We start from the raw sequence: 14489 nt of genomic DNA, 5'->3' as shown, positions 1-14489 counted from the left end.
ACTTTAACATATGTTTGAAAGTATGTCAATCTTAAACTCTTGCTTTTTGGGGAATTTTTAAAATCTTTGCGAAATTCTCTTTTCTCTAGTCATGAGTATTTAATTCCTAGGAAGATATATAGATGTTCTGTGGATGAGGAAATGCTTATAGGAAGAAAATTAATTTTTTCCTAATACAATTCCCTAATTAGGAGCTAAATATTTTGTTGCTTAAAATAAGTTTTTTGATTTTACTCAATATAACCATAAGATTCAATGTTTTGGTTGCTTCCAGATTTTATTCTTTGTTGTAGCTAATTTAGAGTTTCACAACGATATTGCCTTCTCCTTTTTAGAACTTTCTATTCTTGTACATCTTCTTTTAATTACATTGTAGGAGGCAGGATGCTGATATGGATGGACAGTTCCTATCCCAGAAAGATCATATATAATCCTAAATCATGTCAGGTTAAAATCTGAAGGAGGGAACCAAGACAGGAAAAAAAGAAAGTATCTTTCTCCTATATCACCGTACAAGTAGCAAGTAGGTATTAATTATAAAGTAGGACTGGATAGGATATCACTTTTACCATGAAGCATTTAGATATCATACATCCATGTATTTTCTTGAAATTAAAAATTGACTCTCAGATTGATAACACTCACATCTCAGAATTTATGAAACAAATAATTGTCATTCTACCAGATGTCTTACTAAACAATGTTTTTGTGTCAAATGGAAAAGAACAGTCAGTTTTTAAAATGGCATAGGTTTAATTTTTTTTCCTCAGTCATCATGAACACACTTTAGACAAACTTCAAAGGGTAATTATCCCTATTAGTCTATATTTGTGTCCATATTTTGGCCAATATAAGCACATAAAATATTGAAATATTAATTGCAAATGTCAACACAGAAAATGAACTAAATTACTTTCATTTGAGTACTACATCCCTAAAAAGATGATATATTACTATAAACTAAAGAAAACACATTCTTGTCTATTCTCAAAACTTCGTTAACCATAGACAAAGCTGCTTTGGGCATATTATACAATACATTATGTGAATATATTCAACAAGGGAAATTATAAAATTGGTGGTTTGGAACTCTCTCTACATTGCTTTATAATATAAAAATTGAAAGGAGTTATTTCAATAAGCTATTTGAAATCACTATTGAAAGATAATGAATTCATTTTTGCTCCCCATTAGAAAAAAAAAGGCGAATTAAGACTGCGTTGGCAAGCTAGGATGAAAGGAGAGTATGCATGGATTAACTACGGAAAAAGTAGAATCAATATATAAACAAAATGTTCTATCGACTAAGGATTCTTGATTGAAATACAAAACATTCAGAGCCAAACAACTATTTTCCAGTTCTGTTAATGAAACCTAAGCCATCCCTGGATTTGAAATTTTGCTCTACTCTTGCTACTTGCCTTGAACCATACCAAAAGAGAATTCTCCAATAGGCAAAGCAGTAAAAAAGGACTTTCCACAGATTAACTGAGAAGCTCAGTAGATCCTTATTAACACTTAACTGAATTCAAAGCTCTTCCTGAAACTGGGATTTGCCTCGTTAACCCTCTCTGCACCCTGAGCAACGAAATTAGGGATAATTGGCTTCAGGAACTTGAACTCATTTGTCCCGGAGCCTCCAGTCAGACACACCTCGTACTGGTAGCTCTGGGACAGGGTCTCGGTGCCGCTCACGTCCACCAGATGCCCTGGAAAGGGGCCCTCGGGCACCGAGCAGCGACCCACAGAGGCCGCCCTGCTCCTACTGCACAGCCGCACCGCCACGAACAGGAGCACCGACAAGAGGAACAGCGACGACACCGAGGCCAACGCCACCACTAGGTAGACCGTGAGAGAGTCGGCCTGGGCCTGGGCCGGGGCCGCCTCCGGGAGCGGCAGGTAGGGCTGGGAGAAGCCGTCCACTAGGAGCAAGTGCAGCGTGGCGGTGGCCGAGCGCGGAGGCTCGCCATTGTCCTTGACCAGCACCACCAGCCTGTGCTTGGCTGCGTCGCGCTCGCTCAGCAGCCTGGCGGTGCGCACCTCGCCATTGTGCGCCCACACACCGAACAGCCCGGGCTCCGTGGCCTTGAGCAGCTGGTACGACAGCCAGGCGTTCTGGCCCGAGTCGCCGTCCACCGCCACCACCTTGGTCACCAGGTAGCCCGGCTCGGCCGCCCGGGGCACCAGCTCGGTGCAGGGCGCGGAGCCGTTTTGCAGCGGGTACAGCACGAAGGGCGAGTTGTCGTTGGCGTCCAGCACCAGCACGCGCACTAGCGCCTCGCTGCTTAGCGCCGGCGAGCCGCGGTCTGTGGCGCCCACGCGGAACTCGAACGCCTGCAGGGCCTCGTAGTCCAGCGACCTGAGGGCAAACAGGTGGCCGTTGTCCGCGTTGATAGAGACCAGGGAGGCGAGGGGCAGGTGCGGGTCCTGGGGTGGCAGCAGCGAGTAGGTGACCAGGGCGTTGGTGCCTGAGTCTCTGTCTGTGGCGCTGACACTGCCGATGTGCAGGGCGGGGCTGTTGTTCTCGCGGACGAACAGGGTGTAGGAGGTTTGGGTGAAGGCGGGGGCGTTGTCATTGACGTCGGAGACCAGCACGGTTATGTTGTACTTGGTTTTCAGCCTGGGTGTCCCCAAATCAGTGACGGTGATGGTGATGTTGTACTCGGATCTGGTCTCTCTGTCCAGTGCGCCTTCTGACATGAGGGTGTAAAAATTCTCTACGGATGGTTTCAGGATGAAAGGGAGATTGTTCTCAATGGAACACACCACTCTTCCGTTGTCTCCAGAGTCTAGATCAGAAACACTGAAAACAGCCAGTACAATCTCTGCCGAGTTCTCAGGGATAGGGCTGTTTACTGAAGACAAGGTCAGTTCCGGTGGGTTGTCGTTGACATCAACCACCTGGACTATGACTGTAGACTTTCCGGATAGGCCTCCGCCATCCTTCGCCTCGATGTCGACTTCATAACTATTAATAGCTTCAAAATTCAAATATTTGACTAGTTGCATATCACCAGTAATTGGATTTAGCTGAAAAGTTTTGCGAATTTCTTCAGAAGCATGAAAAAATGCATATGATATTGTCCCAAAACTTCCTGTATCTAAATCAGAAGCCGAGACTGTGACAATGACAGAGTTAACGGGGGTATTCTCTAGAACTGCAACCTCATAGAGTGGCTGTGCAAATTCTGGTGCATTGTCGTTTATATCTAAGACCTGGATGTTTATCTGGGCTGTCCCAGACCGAGGGGGAGCGCCGCCGTCCAGCGCAGTGAGCGTTAAGCTGAGCTCCGGCTGCTCCTCACGATCCAGCGCTTTATCCAGTACTAGTTCCGGGTACTTCCTTCCGTCCCTACGACTGCGAGTGAGTACGTGGAAGTGGGAATTCGGAGTGATAGTGTAGTTTTGGAGGCTGTTTCTTCCCACATCCAAGTCCTCAGCATTTCCCAAAGGAATTACTGCTCCTGGTAGAGTGCTTTCTAGGATTTTCAGATGCATTTCATTTTCAAAGAATACCGGAGAATGGTCATTTACATCTATGATATGGAGCTCGTTTGTAACAAACTGCAAAGGGTTTTGCAGTAATATCTGAAAATGCAGTATGCATGGTTCTGTGGGGCCGCATAGCTCCTCCCGGTCCAATTTCTCATTCAGAAGCAAATCACCTGTCTGATGACTGAGCTGAAAATGCTGTTTGTTCCCTTTGGACACAACTTGGGCCCCCCTCGCGGCCAGTTCCTCTACCCTTAGCCCCAGATCCTTTGCTAGGTTGGCTATTAAAAAGCCCTTCTCTTTTTCCTCAGCCACAGAATAGCGTCTTGACTCGGACCCAGCCAGAGACCCTCCCAGAAAAACAAAGAGAAGCAGGACTTGCCTTTGTCTAAGAAATCGCTCTCCTCCCGCCTCCATTGCACTTTCCGTCACGCTTTGCTAGGGAATGTCTCCAAGTTGAACCTCAGACAGCGCTGGGAAACAGTCTTTTGCCCCACAACCTTTGCAGACGGCCTAGTCAATAAGCCTTTCCAGAGGCTCAGACTTGCTGACTCAAAAATCTGCCTCGGCTCACAACCCCTGGTTTACCACACTGGATCCGTGCGTCACCGAGCATGCACAATGCCCGTGGTTTAATTCGCCTTCTTAGTCAACAGCGCCACCATGCGTTCGCTTGCAGTTTCAAAATCTTGGAGAAGGTGTTTTTGTTTTGCTTTATCGTTTATTCTTATCAACCCTGGTTGACGCTACTGGAGGAGTTTCTCATGTTATATGAATTAAATAAATGCAATCTAGGGAAATAAAATGCGCTCTTATCTAAGAGCAGCGATTCTTCCTGGTAGAGTCCTCATTTACATGATTTAGCGGAAGTGTACAGACACTAGCTTACCCCTCCCCTTCTGTAATAATTACACACAAACTTCAAAAGATTTTTCCTCTAGATGATAGCATGCTTTACTATCCTATTTATGTTTTTCTTTTTTTTTCTAAACTTTGTGAAATGAGTCCGAATTGCCTATACCAGAAAAATAAAAGGAAAAGACACCTCCTGCAAGGTGGTAAAAAGGAAAATATATCATGTCAGAGGTGGATCCGGAGGGCTACAAATGCCTAATTTCTTCCACATTATCACGCTCAAGGAACACTTAAAGTGCTTTCTCTTCTTATTTCAGAGCAAATTTGCAATTATTCATTTCATCTGTATTAGCTTGTTTCCACAGATAATTGTTGAGTTTGTAGAAGTTAGGCAAGTGGTGGTAACAAGACAATGTCTGTATATCTTACAACAATTTTCCATCTAGTGGGTGTACAGTCTTTAAACAGATGTTTAAACAGTGTGAAAAGTGCTACATAGAAAAGGTACTGAGTGCACTGAAAGTATGCAATACGGGGACCTACGTTAATGGAGAGTGATTAAGAAAGTTTCCCCCAAGGTGCACCATTTAATCTGAAACATGAAATAGGAGAAGTGTGCCAAGCTAAAACTGTAGAATGTGTGAAGGCCCTGAGAGAGTGAAGCATAGCTATTAAGAGATAATGAATGAAGGACAGTGAATACAAAACATAATGTCTCAAGAGTAAGTGGAAAGGAAGGCTGAAAAGGTAAACCAAGGCCAAATAATGGGTGCTTGCATTTTATTCTGAGAACAAAAGGAAGCCATTGCAAGGTTGTTGGTAGAGAAATAAAACAATGCAAATATGTGTTCAATGTAGCCTCTTTTGTACTTCTACACAATTATCAAGAAAGTTTGCTCTTAATACTAGTGATACTAAAAATAATAGCAATTTCATTTTTATGTCTTTATATTGAGTATAACTGCAAGCTATTCAAATACCTGTTATCATTTGGGGTAGAAGAAGAGAAACTTTGTGACTTATCCAAAATCTTACAGGTAATGAGTTGGTTGATCAGAGACTTTTGATACCAACACAGCGCTCTACCCCACTGCTAATCTCAAAACAAGACCTTCAAAGTTAATATTACAATTTTAATAGGAAAGCTCATTCAAATGTATGTAAAAATCATATAAAAATGTAAAGATAGACTGAGTAACATTAATAATTAAGATTTGTTTTAATGTATGGATGAGAAAGTAAACTGCAAGAAATGAAAACAGTTGGGTTAGTCATTTAGGGAACTATGGAAGGAAATTTAAGTAACAAAATTAAAAACCACAATTTCATCTGTATTTCTTAAGCCAGTGGACAGGAGAGGAGGCTCAATTTAAGCATTAAGAGAAAAAGGAAAAATACGTTGAAGGAAAGCAACAACAGAATGATAACTGCATGTTTGAACAATGGTGATCAATTCAATTAATAAAAAAATTGTAATTCATTGTACACCGAAGAGTATTTGGTTCCAGCAAAATGTTTTCCTTTAAGTGTTTTAGTTTATTTAAATATCAATATATCACAGGTAAAATACTTTTCTCTCTTTCAATCATTCAAAAATTTTATTAAGAACCTATAATGTTCCAGTGACTGTGTGAATCATGCAATAAATGAGGGAGCTGTTGAGAAACAGAACTCAAGCACCTTTATAAAAAAGCATTGAGAAGTCTAGGGAAATGAAAGGGGGAAAAATAGAAGTAGCCAGTGGAAAAAAAGAGAGTGAGTGGTGTTAGATACATTTTTCTCCCAAAAGGTTTATTTCTAAGTGAATCCTAAATGCTCCAGAAAATGTTAAAAACAGCAATACCAAGCTATATTTGAGGTTTCTAAAGGTCAAGGACAAAGACATGTACTCCCTCATATTTTTTGGATTTTAATGAAGTGCTCAATGTTAATAGGTTATTAATAATTTTAAAAGATTTTAAAGGGGGGGGACTGGAATAAGCAGAGGGCTCTTAAAAAGCTATTTGAAAGCGAAAGCATGATGAATTAGCATGACTTTGAAAACTGCTAGACGTGTATTATTTATCTACATTTTAGAATATTAATGATTGATTTTTGACAAAAATTTATTAGAGCACTTACGATGTTAATGCCTTGTAGAATACAACAGTTAGAATTCTTACAATCTCTAAAGATTAATACTTTTTATATGTCAATATTTTAAGAAGTATATATATTGGGCCTGGGGGCGGTGGCTCAGGCCCTTAATCCAGCACTTTGGAAGGCTGAAGTGGGCAGATCACCTGAGGTCAGGAGTTCAAGACCAGCCTGACCAACATGGAGAAACCCTGTCTCTACTACAAATACAAAATTAGCCGGGCATAATGACTCATGCCTGTAATCCCAGCTACTTGGGAGGCTGAGGCAGGAGAATAGCTTGAACCTGGGAGGCAGAGGTTGCGGCAAGCCAAGATTGCACCACTGCACTCCACTCCAGCCTGGGCAACAAGAGCAAAACTCCATCTCAAAGAAAAAAAAAAGTACATATATTGAAAAATGTAAGGACGGCGCTTGCTATATTATTCATAAATATACCTATTTAAAGGGTTAGCCAATGTGAATTCACAGGATAGAATTTACACTAGCCTAAGAGGATATAACAAACACAAATATTCTGGGCTGGAAAATATAACTCATGTAATGATAACAAATATTTTCAAATGTAGGACTTCAAAATTATCTAGGACCACGGACTGTGAGGTCTGGAAAAGATGCTCTAACTTAAAGATTTCTGAAAATACAAAATTTACACTTTAAATGCAATTAAATTGCAATGAAACTAACCAACAATTAGAATACAAAGAAAATTTACATTCATTATACCGCAAAAACTCATACGTTATAAATACCAGTAACATGCATAGAATTGGAATAAGATAGTTACGTTCTAATAAAAGGAGACACCTCCAATGGGCAAAGCAGTGAAAAAGGACTTTCCACAAATTAAATGAGACTAGCATCAGTAGATCCTTATTAACACTTAACTGAATTCAAAGCTTTTCCTGAAACTGGGATTTGCCTCGTTAACCCTCTCTGCACCCTGAGCAACGAAGTTGGGGATAATTGGCTTCAGGAACTTGAACTCATTTGTCCCAGAGCCTCCAGTCAGACACACCTCGTACTGGTAGCTCTGGGACAGGGTCTCGGTGCCGCTCACGTCCACCAGATGCCCTGGAAAGGGACCCTCGGGCACCGAGCAGCGACCCACAGAGGCCGCCCTGCTCCTACTGCACAGCCGCACCGCCACGAACAGGAGCACCGACAAGAGGAAGAGCGACGACACCGAGGCTAACGCCACCACCAGGTAGACCGTGAGAGAGTCGGCCTGGGCCTGGGCCGGGGCCGCCTCCGGGAGCGGCAGGTAGGGCTGGGAGAAGCCGTCCACCAGGAGCAGGTGTAGCGTGGCGGTGGCCGAGCGCGGAGGCTCGCCATTGTCCTTGACCAGCACCACCAGCCTGTGCTTGGCCGCGTCGCGCTCGCTCAGCAGCCTGGTGGTGCGCACCTCGCCATTGTGCGCCCACACGCCGAACAGCCCGGGCTCCGTGGCCTTGAGCAGCTGGTACGACAGCCAGGCGTTCTGGCCCGAGTCGCCGTCCACCGCCACCACCTTGGTCACCAGGTAGCCCGGCTCGGCCGCCCGGGGCACCAGCTCGGTGCAGGGCGCGGAGCCGTTCTGCAGAGGGTACAGCACGGAGGGCGAGTTGTCGTTGGCGTCCAGCACCAGCACGCGCACCAGCGCCTCGCTGCTCAGCTCCGGCGAGCCGCGGTCTGTGGCGCCCACGCGGAACTCGAACGCCTGCAGGGCCTCGTAGTCCAGCGACCTGAGGGCGAACAGGTGGCCGTTATCTGCGTTGATGGAGACCAGGGAGGCGAGGGGCAGGTGCGGGTCCTGGGGTGGCAGCAGCGAATAGGTGACCTGGGCGTTGGTGCCTGAGTCTCTGTCTGTGGCGCTGACACTGCCGATGTGCAGGGCGGGGCTGTTGTTCTCGCGGACGAACAGGGTGTAGGAGGTTTGGGTGAAGGCGGGGGCGTTGTCATTGACGTCGGAGACCAGCACGGTTATGTTGTGCTCGATTTTCAGCCTGGGTGTCCCCAAGTCAGTGACGGTGATGGTGATGTTGTATTCGGATCTGGTCTCCCGGTCCAGGGCTGTGCTTATCACCAGAGTGTAAAAGTTCTCAACAGAAGGTTTCAAGAAAAAAGGAAGATCATCTTGGATGGAGCATACTGTCTTTCCGTTGTCTCCGGAGTCAGGATCTGAAACACTGAATACAGCAATGAGGGTGTCCTGCAAGTTTTCTGGGATCTGATTGATAAGTGTCGACATAGTCAGTTCCGGAGGATTGTCATTCAAATCCATTACTTGGACAAATACCACACAAGTTCCAGATAGGCCCCCACCATCTGTCGCCTGAATATTTACTGTGTACGTCTGGATGGATTCGAAATCCAGTGTCTGTCTTAAAAGGAGTTCTCCCGATTTTGCACTTAATCGAAACGTTTTGCGAATGTCTTCAGAGGCTTGGGAAAATGCATAAGATATTTCTCCATTAGTTCCAATGTCTAAATCCCTGGCAGAGACGATGGCAACCTGGGATCCAATAGGGCTGTCCTCCGGGATCTGCACCTCATAGAGCAGCTTTGCAAACTCTGGGACGTTGTCATTGATGTCCATAACTTCAATCCGTACCAGGGCCGTGCCGGACCTGGGTGGAGTCCCGCCATCTAGCGCTGTGAGGGTTAACCTGATCTCAGGCTGCTCCTCGCGATCCAGGGCTCTGTTCAGCACCAGCTGTGGTAATATTATGCCATCGAGACTGTCTTGTAAATTAAGATGGAAGTGGAAATTGGGACTGATTGTGTAATTTTGGAGACTGTTGGTTCCTACATCCAAGTCCTGGGCACGTTCTATTAAGAAAGTAGTTCCAGGAGTGATACTTTCTGGAATTTTCAACAGTATTTCTTTGTCTAGGAAAACTGGAGAATGATCATTTATGTCCCTAATCCGTAGCTCCGCCTGAAAAAACTGCAAGGGATTTTCTAGTAACACCTGGAAAGGTAAGACACAGGGCTCTGTGGGGCCGCACAGCTCCTCCCGGTCCAATTTCTCATTTAAGAACAAATCCCCGGTCTGCTTATCGAATTGCAAAAGGATTTTTTTTCCTTTAGAAACGACCCTGGCCCCCCTCACAGCAAGTTCTCCTATCTCCAGCCCCAGGTCTTTTAACAAATTGGCCACAAAGGAGCCACTCTCCGTTTCCTCGGCCACTGAGTAGTGCCTAGGCTGGGAACTAGCCTGAGCTATGCCCAGCAAAACAAAGAATATCAGGACTTGCCTTTGTTTAGGAACGCGCTCCTTCCCTTCTCCGGCCTCCATTGCCTTCTGGTCTCACACCAAACCTGCTCCAGCTCGGGCTCACGTTGTCGCTGACTCTATCTCCCCGTATCTCGCTGATACTGGGATGAGTGGACAATCCTAGGGCCCGGATTTCCCGAAGCGACCGCCTTAGAAAGCCTCCTCTTCCTGCTTGCTGCTGCTTTAGTCGAGTATCTGGGTGAAGGAGCGTCGGCTGGGTGCTTTGTTTCTGCTACTTCTAAGGCTGCAGCGCCACCCCGCGTCTCTTCCGAGTATTTATTTTCTCCTAAACTTTAAGAAAATCCCAGTGCTTTCTTTCAGGCTGATGGCAGTAGAAATTGAGTATTTTCAAGTAGTGTCTCTCAATATACCGAAGTCTTATTGGCGTTTCGAAAGGCTCTTCATTGCACCCACAGAGACATGGCAAGAATAAATAAATCTTCACTTCAGTTCCCTCACAGATCCAAGCGTTTTTTGTTTTTTTTTTTCAAACTGGAAAAAATAAATTTCAGAACCTGGAAGGGAGTGATCTTAGTCCTAGCATGCTTCAGAAAAAAGGCTTAGACTAAGAAAGTTCTATTTTTATTCAGAGTTTGGGCATGTGTGCAACTCAGTGGTGGTTAGGTTACCATCATCACACTCAAACCCAACCGAAAAACACAGAGACCCAGGAAAAGCACAGAATCCAAATAAGAGTATTTTAAGGGGCACTGAAATAGTCTCCTTACTCATACTTCTTTCTTTGCACTGCTCCCGCTTCACATTTCCCTGAACTTTGATGTGTCTGAGCCTCATGAAACTCTCCAAGAGCAGCCAGATATCTTCTTCTTGTAAATGTATCAATATTATTTTCCTTTCTAATGCCTAGAACTTTCAACATAACCTCAATTCAATTACCACATCTAGTAAAGTTAAGAGCAATTTCATAATATTAAATAGCCAGTAAATATTCCAGTTTCCCCAATTATCTTTAAAAATGTATTTCCAGTGATGGTTTCTTCCATCTGCTTCCAAACAAGGTATGTATGTCGTTGTTTGTTGTTAGGTTTTTTTAATTTTCTGTCTCTTTGGGGTTTTTTTAATGTTAATATAAAGAAATAAGTTATCAAGCCACAGAATGACACGAAGGAAACTTAAATGCATATTTCTCAGTGAAAGAATCCAGTCTGAAAAGGAAATGATACTGTATAATTCCAGTTACATGATACTCTGAAAAAGGCCAAATTATAGAGACACTTAAAAGATCAGTGGGTAGCTAGGAAGAAGAGGGAGGGGGAATGAAGAAGTTAACACTGGGGACTTTACAATACTATAATGGTAGATACATGACATTATACAGTTGTCAAAATCCACAGAACTATACAACACAAAGAGTGAACACTAAACTATGGAATTTAGTTAATAATTTACCAGTATTGGCTCATCAATTGTAACAAATGTACCACAGTAATGCAAGATTTTGATAACAGGGAAACTTTGAGTGGGAGAAAATCGGTATGTGAGGGGAACTATTTGTACTGTTTGCTCAATTTTCTGTAAAACCTAAGGCTGCTTTAAAAAAATAATTTTACTTTGGGAAGCCGAGGCTGGCAGATCACAAGGTCAAGAGATCAAAACCATCCTGGCTAACCTGGTGAAACCCCATCTCTACCAAAAATACAAAAAACACTTAGCCAGGCGTGGTGATGGGTGCCTGTAATCCCAGCTACTTGGGAGGCTGAGGCAGGAGAAGCATTTGAACCCGGGAGGCGGAGGTTGCAGTGAGCCAAGATCATGCCATTACACTCCATGCCTGGTGACAAAGTGAGACTCTGTTTCAAAATAATAATAATAATAATAATGATAATAATAAATATTAGGATGTGTCTCTAAAAGATCCATTGGGTTAAAAAATTGGGGGATGAAGAAAAAAATTAAATGTATAGAAAAGTTGAAACAACTATACACAAACTACAACTCTAACCTCCATCCAAATTAACAATTATTTGTTTTACCATATTTATTCTATCTTATTCTGCACACACATCTGCTTTTCTGCTGACTCATATGAAAGTAACTTGCAGACATCATATTTCACCTCTAAATATTTCAGCACGTATCACATAATTACAATATTATCTCATATAATCATAATGCTACTATCATACTTAAGAAAATTTGAAAAAATTCTACAATGTTATCTAAAATCCACTCCCAATCAAATTTCACTGTCTTTCCATTATCTTTTCCTCAATTTTGATAAGAATTCACATTCACTCAAGTTCCTTTGACAAATGCACTTACTTTTTTTAACTATTTGTTATAAGGAATGTCTTAGAAACTTTTTCAACCAGCTTTGATAATGGTATTTGGGTGTTAGATCTATTTACTCTAGAATAGTCTCCCATCTTTAATGACATTAAATTTCTGAAGTGTCCAGACTAGTTGTTTTGTAGGATGTCCTACATTCTGAATCTGATTGTTTCTTCATGGTATCATTTAACCTGTTCTTCTATCCCCTGTATTTTCAGAAAACTGGACTGGATTATTTATTAAATGTAACAATAGCGTAATATTTTAAAAAGCTCTCATTTATCCTCTGTAACTGCCAAAAAAAGGATAATCACAGTTTCCCTTTCTTAACATTTAGAAAACATGCCTATCTCTACCTGTTATTTTTTGCTTTTCATGACTATTACTTTTATATGGATGTTATAATAATTCAAAATATTTTAATTCATTGACATTGAGCATTAAACAAATTCATTGAGGTGAATAATATCCAAGGCCCAAGTTTTTAAAAACAGCTTTTTATATAAGCTGCAAAACCTAATTAGGGTCCAAAATAGATGTCATGAAGATCAGTTATATCATACAGGCAGGTTATAACTGGAAGGTTACTTGAAATTTTACATTTAACCAGGTATATGGCTATTTCCTTTGGACAGGTTTTCTGAACTAAATCAGTTGTAGTTAATTTGAGATAAGATAAAGGAGAGGAAAATAGGTAATATGAAGAAAATAACATAATCTTGCTCCTCTCACAAGCGGGAGAATAGAAAACTTAATATCTAAGATACATCAGAGGATACAATAACCAAGAACACATTAGGTTTTATTGTGAAAAAAATTTTAAAACCTCTCATGTTGTCATGTGTCCTCACAATTCAGAAGGTTTTACCCATCTTTCATTTCAATGCTATTAACATACCTAGAAATAAAAGTAAGTTTCTCTTTTTCAAAAATGATATAACCAACACCAATATTTTATATTTGTATATGGGTTTCTAGCTTTAAATGCATTATATCTGCTATGCTATTTTAAATCATTTATTTTCTTAAACCTTGATGAGAATACACCTTCCTTCTTTACAAACGCTCTTATTTTCTTAATCTCCTTCAATAAGGAATCGTATATATTAGATTAGAATTTATAGCATATTTATAAGTCTAAATGAAATATGTTTACACATAGTAAATTTATTGTAATGAGGGAATCTATTACATAATTTAAAAATTATGTTATTACAATAGGTTTAATTTCTTAGGTTTGGCTTTACTTTTCATATGCTGCACAAGCACAGCCATTATCCTAGGAGTCACTTTCATAATTTTGAAGATTCGTTTCAATAAAATCTAACTATTAAAATATTACACAAATAATTTTATATACAGGAATAGAAAAATATTTTCAAAAACACTAAAAAATGAAAGCAAGTCATTACAGTCTTATTACAAAAGTACAGCCATTCAAAAAATAAATAAGAACACATTGTTCGAGTATCTGTCATAATTAAGCCTCTCTTTTTGGGACGAAAGGGTGATTTGATTTTTTGACTGCCATGAGATAAAAATTACAAGAATTAAGAGAAAGGGTAGTCAAAGGGATTTACATGACCATTTTCCTATCAAAGATAATACCAAATGATAGGGAAATATTATCCCCACTAGTATCCCTCTTTAAATAGAGAGGGATCTTCAGCTTTTCAATGCCTTCTGCCCATAAGCTGGCTTTACTTAGCCATAAGATGGCAGAAGAAGGAGGTGTTCTCAGTGATCTAACACTAAGACTCTGCAGAAAATATGAGAGAAATATTCTAGGATGAGAAGGGAGTATTCTGGCATAGTTTATTACCCTAATCTAGGGGGAAAATTGGGGGCATATTCGACTAATTTACTTTTGCCTTACTGAGGATACAAGTAAGTTTTCCCATAATCTATCAAGACATACATTTCATGAAGCTCAAGCAAACAGGATTTCAAAATAAAGGTCGGCTAGACTTCGTGGCTCACACCTGTAATCCCAGCACTTTGGGAGTCCAAGATGGGTGGACTGCTTGAGTCCAGGAGTTAGAGACCAGCCTGGGCAATGTAGCAAAACTCCATGTCTACCAAAAAAAAAAATCAGCCAGGTGTGGTGGCTCACGCCCATAGTCTCAGCTACTTGGGGGGCTAGGGTGGTAACATCAGTTGAGCCCTGGAGGCAGAGGTTGCAGTAAGCCGAGATCACACCACTGAACTCCATCCAGCCTGGGTGACAGAGCGACACCCTGTCTCAAACAACAAAAACAACAACAAACAAGCAAATGAAACATGAAATAAATGCCACTCAAAAAGGGGAAATGGTGTTGTTTATTCTCTTCCCACAGGACAAATAAGCAAGAAAAGGTTTTAAAAGTGATATCTGCACAAGAATCTTGCCCAATTTTGTTTAAGGAAAACCATCAGAGTCTATTAGGACAATCTGTCCCCTTGAAAATAAAAATCT

The 14489-nt window shown here is 41.7% G+C and overlaps 2 protein-coding genes across 3 annotated transcripts; both read right to left on the bottom strand.

Moving 5' to 3' along the window:
- Positions 1 to 739: 739 nt before the first annotated feature.
- PCDHB3 (protocadherin beta 3) lies at positions 740 to 4311 on the bottom strand. Its single transcript, XM_011965100.1, has one exon. It carries the CDS (start codon positions 3907 to 3909, stop codon positions 1519 to 1521), a length of 2391 nt encoding a protein of 796 aa, XP_011820490.1. The 5' UTR covers positions 3910 to 4311; the 3' UTR covers positions 740 to 1518.
- A 2865-nt stretch (positions 4312 to 7176) lies between these two features.
- PCDHB2 (protocadherin beta 2) lies at positions 7177 to 14246 on the bottom strand. Of its 2 annotated transcripts, XM_011965099.1 has the most exons (2): positions 14232 to 14246; positions 7183 to 9742 (listed from the first exon to the last, which is right to left on the bottom strand). In XM_011965099.1, the coding sequence occupies exons 1-2, from the start codon at positions 14244 to 14246 to the stop codon at positions 7367 to 7369; spliced, it is 2391 nt and encodes a 796-aa protein (XP_011820489.1). In that variant the 3' UTR covers positions 7183 to 7366. The 2 variants fall into 2 exon arrangements, with proteins under 2 accessions (XP_011820487.1, XP_011820489.1); XM_011965097.1 differs by lacking the exon at positions 14232 to 14246 and having other exon boundaries at positions 7177 to 9970.
- Between the last annotated feature and the right edge of the window lie 243 nt (positions 14247 to 14489).

Source organism: Mandrillus leucophaeus, unplaced genomic scaffold (assembly GCF_000951045.1).
Source record: "Mandrillus leucophaeus isolate KB7577 unplaced genomic scaffold, Mleu.le_1.0 Scaffold714, whole genome shotgun sequence".
NCBI classification, from domain to species: Eukaryota; Metazoa; Chordata; class Mammalia; order Primates; family Cercopithecidae; genus Mandrillus; species Mandrillus leucophaeus.
This window is presented reverse-complemented; position numbering and strand designations above follow the sequence as displayed.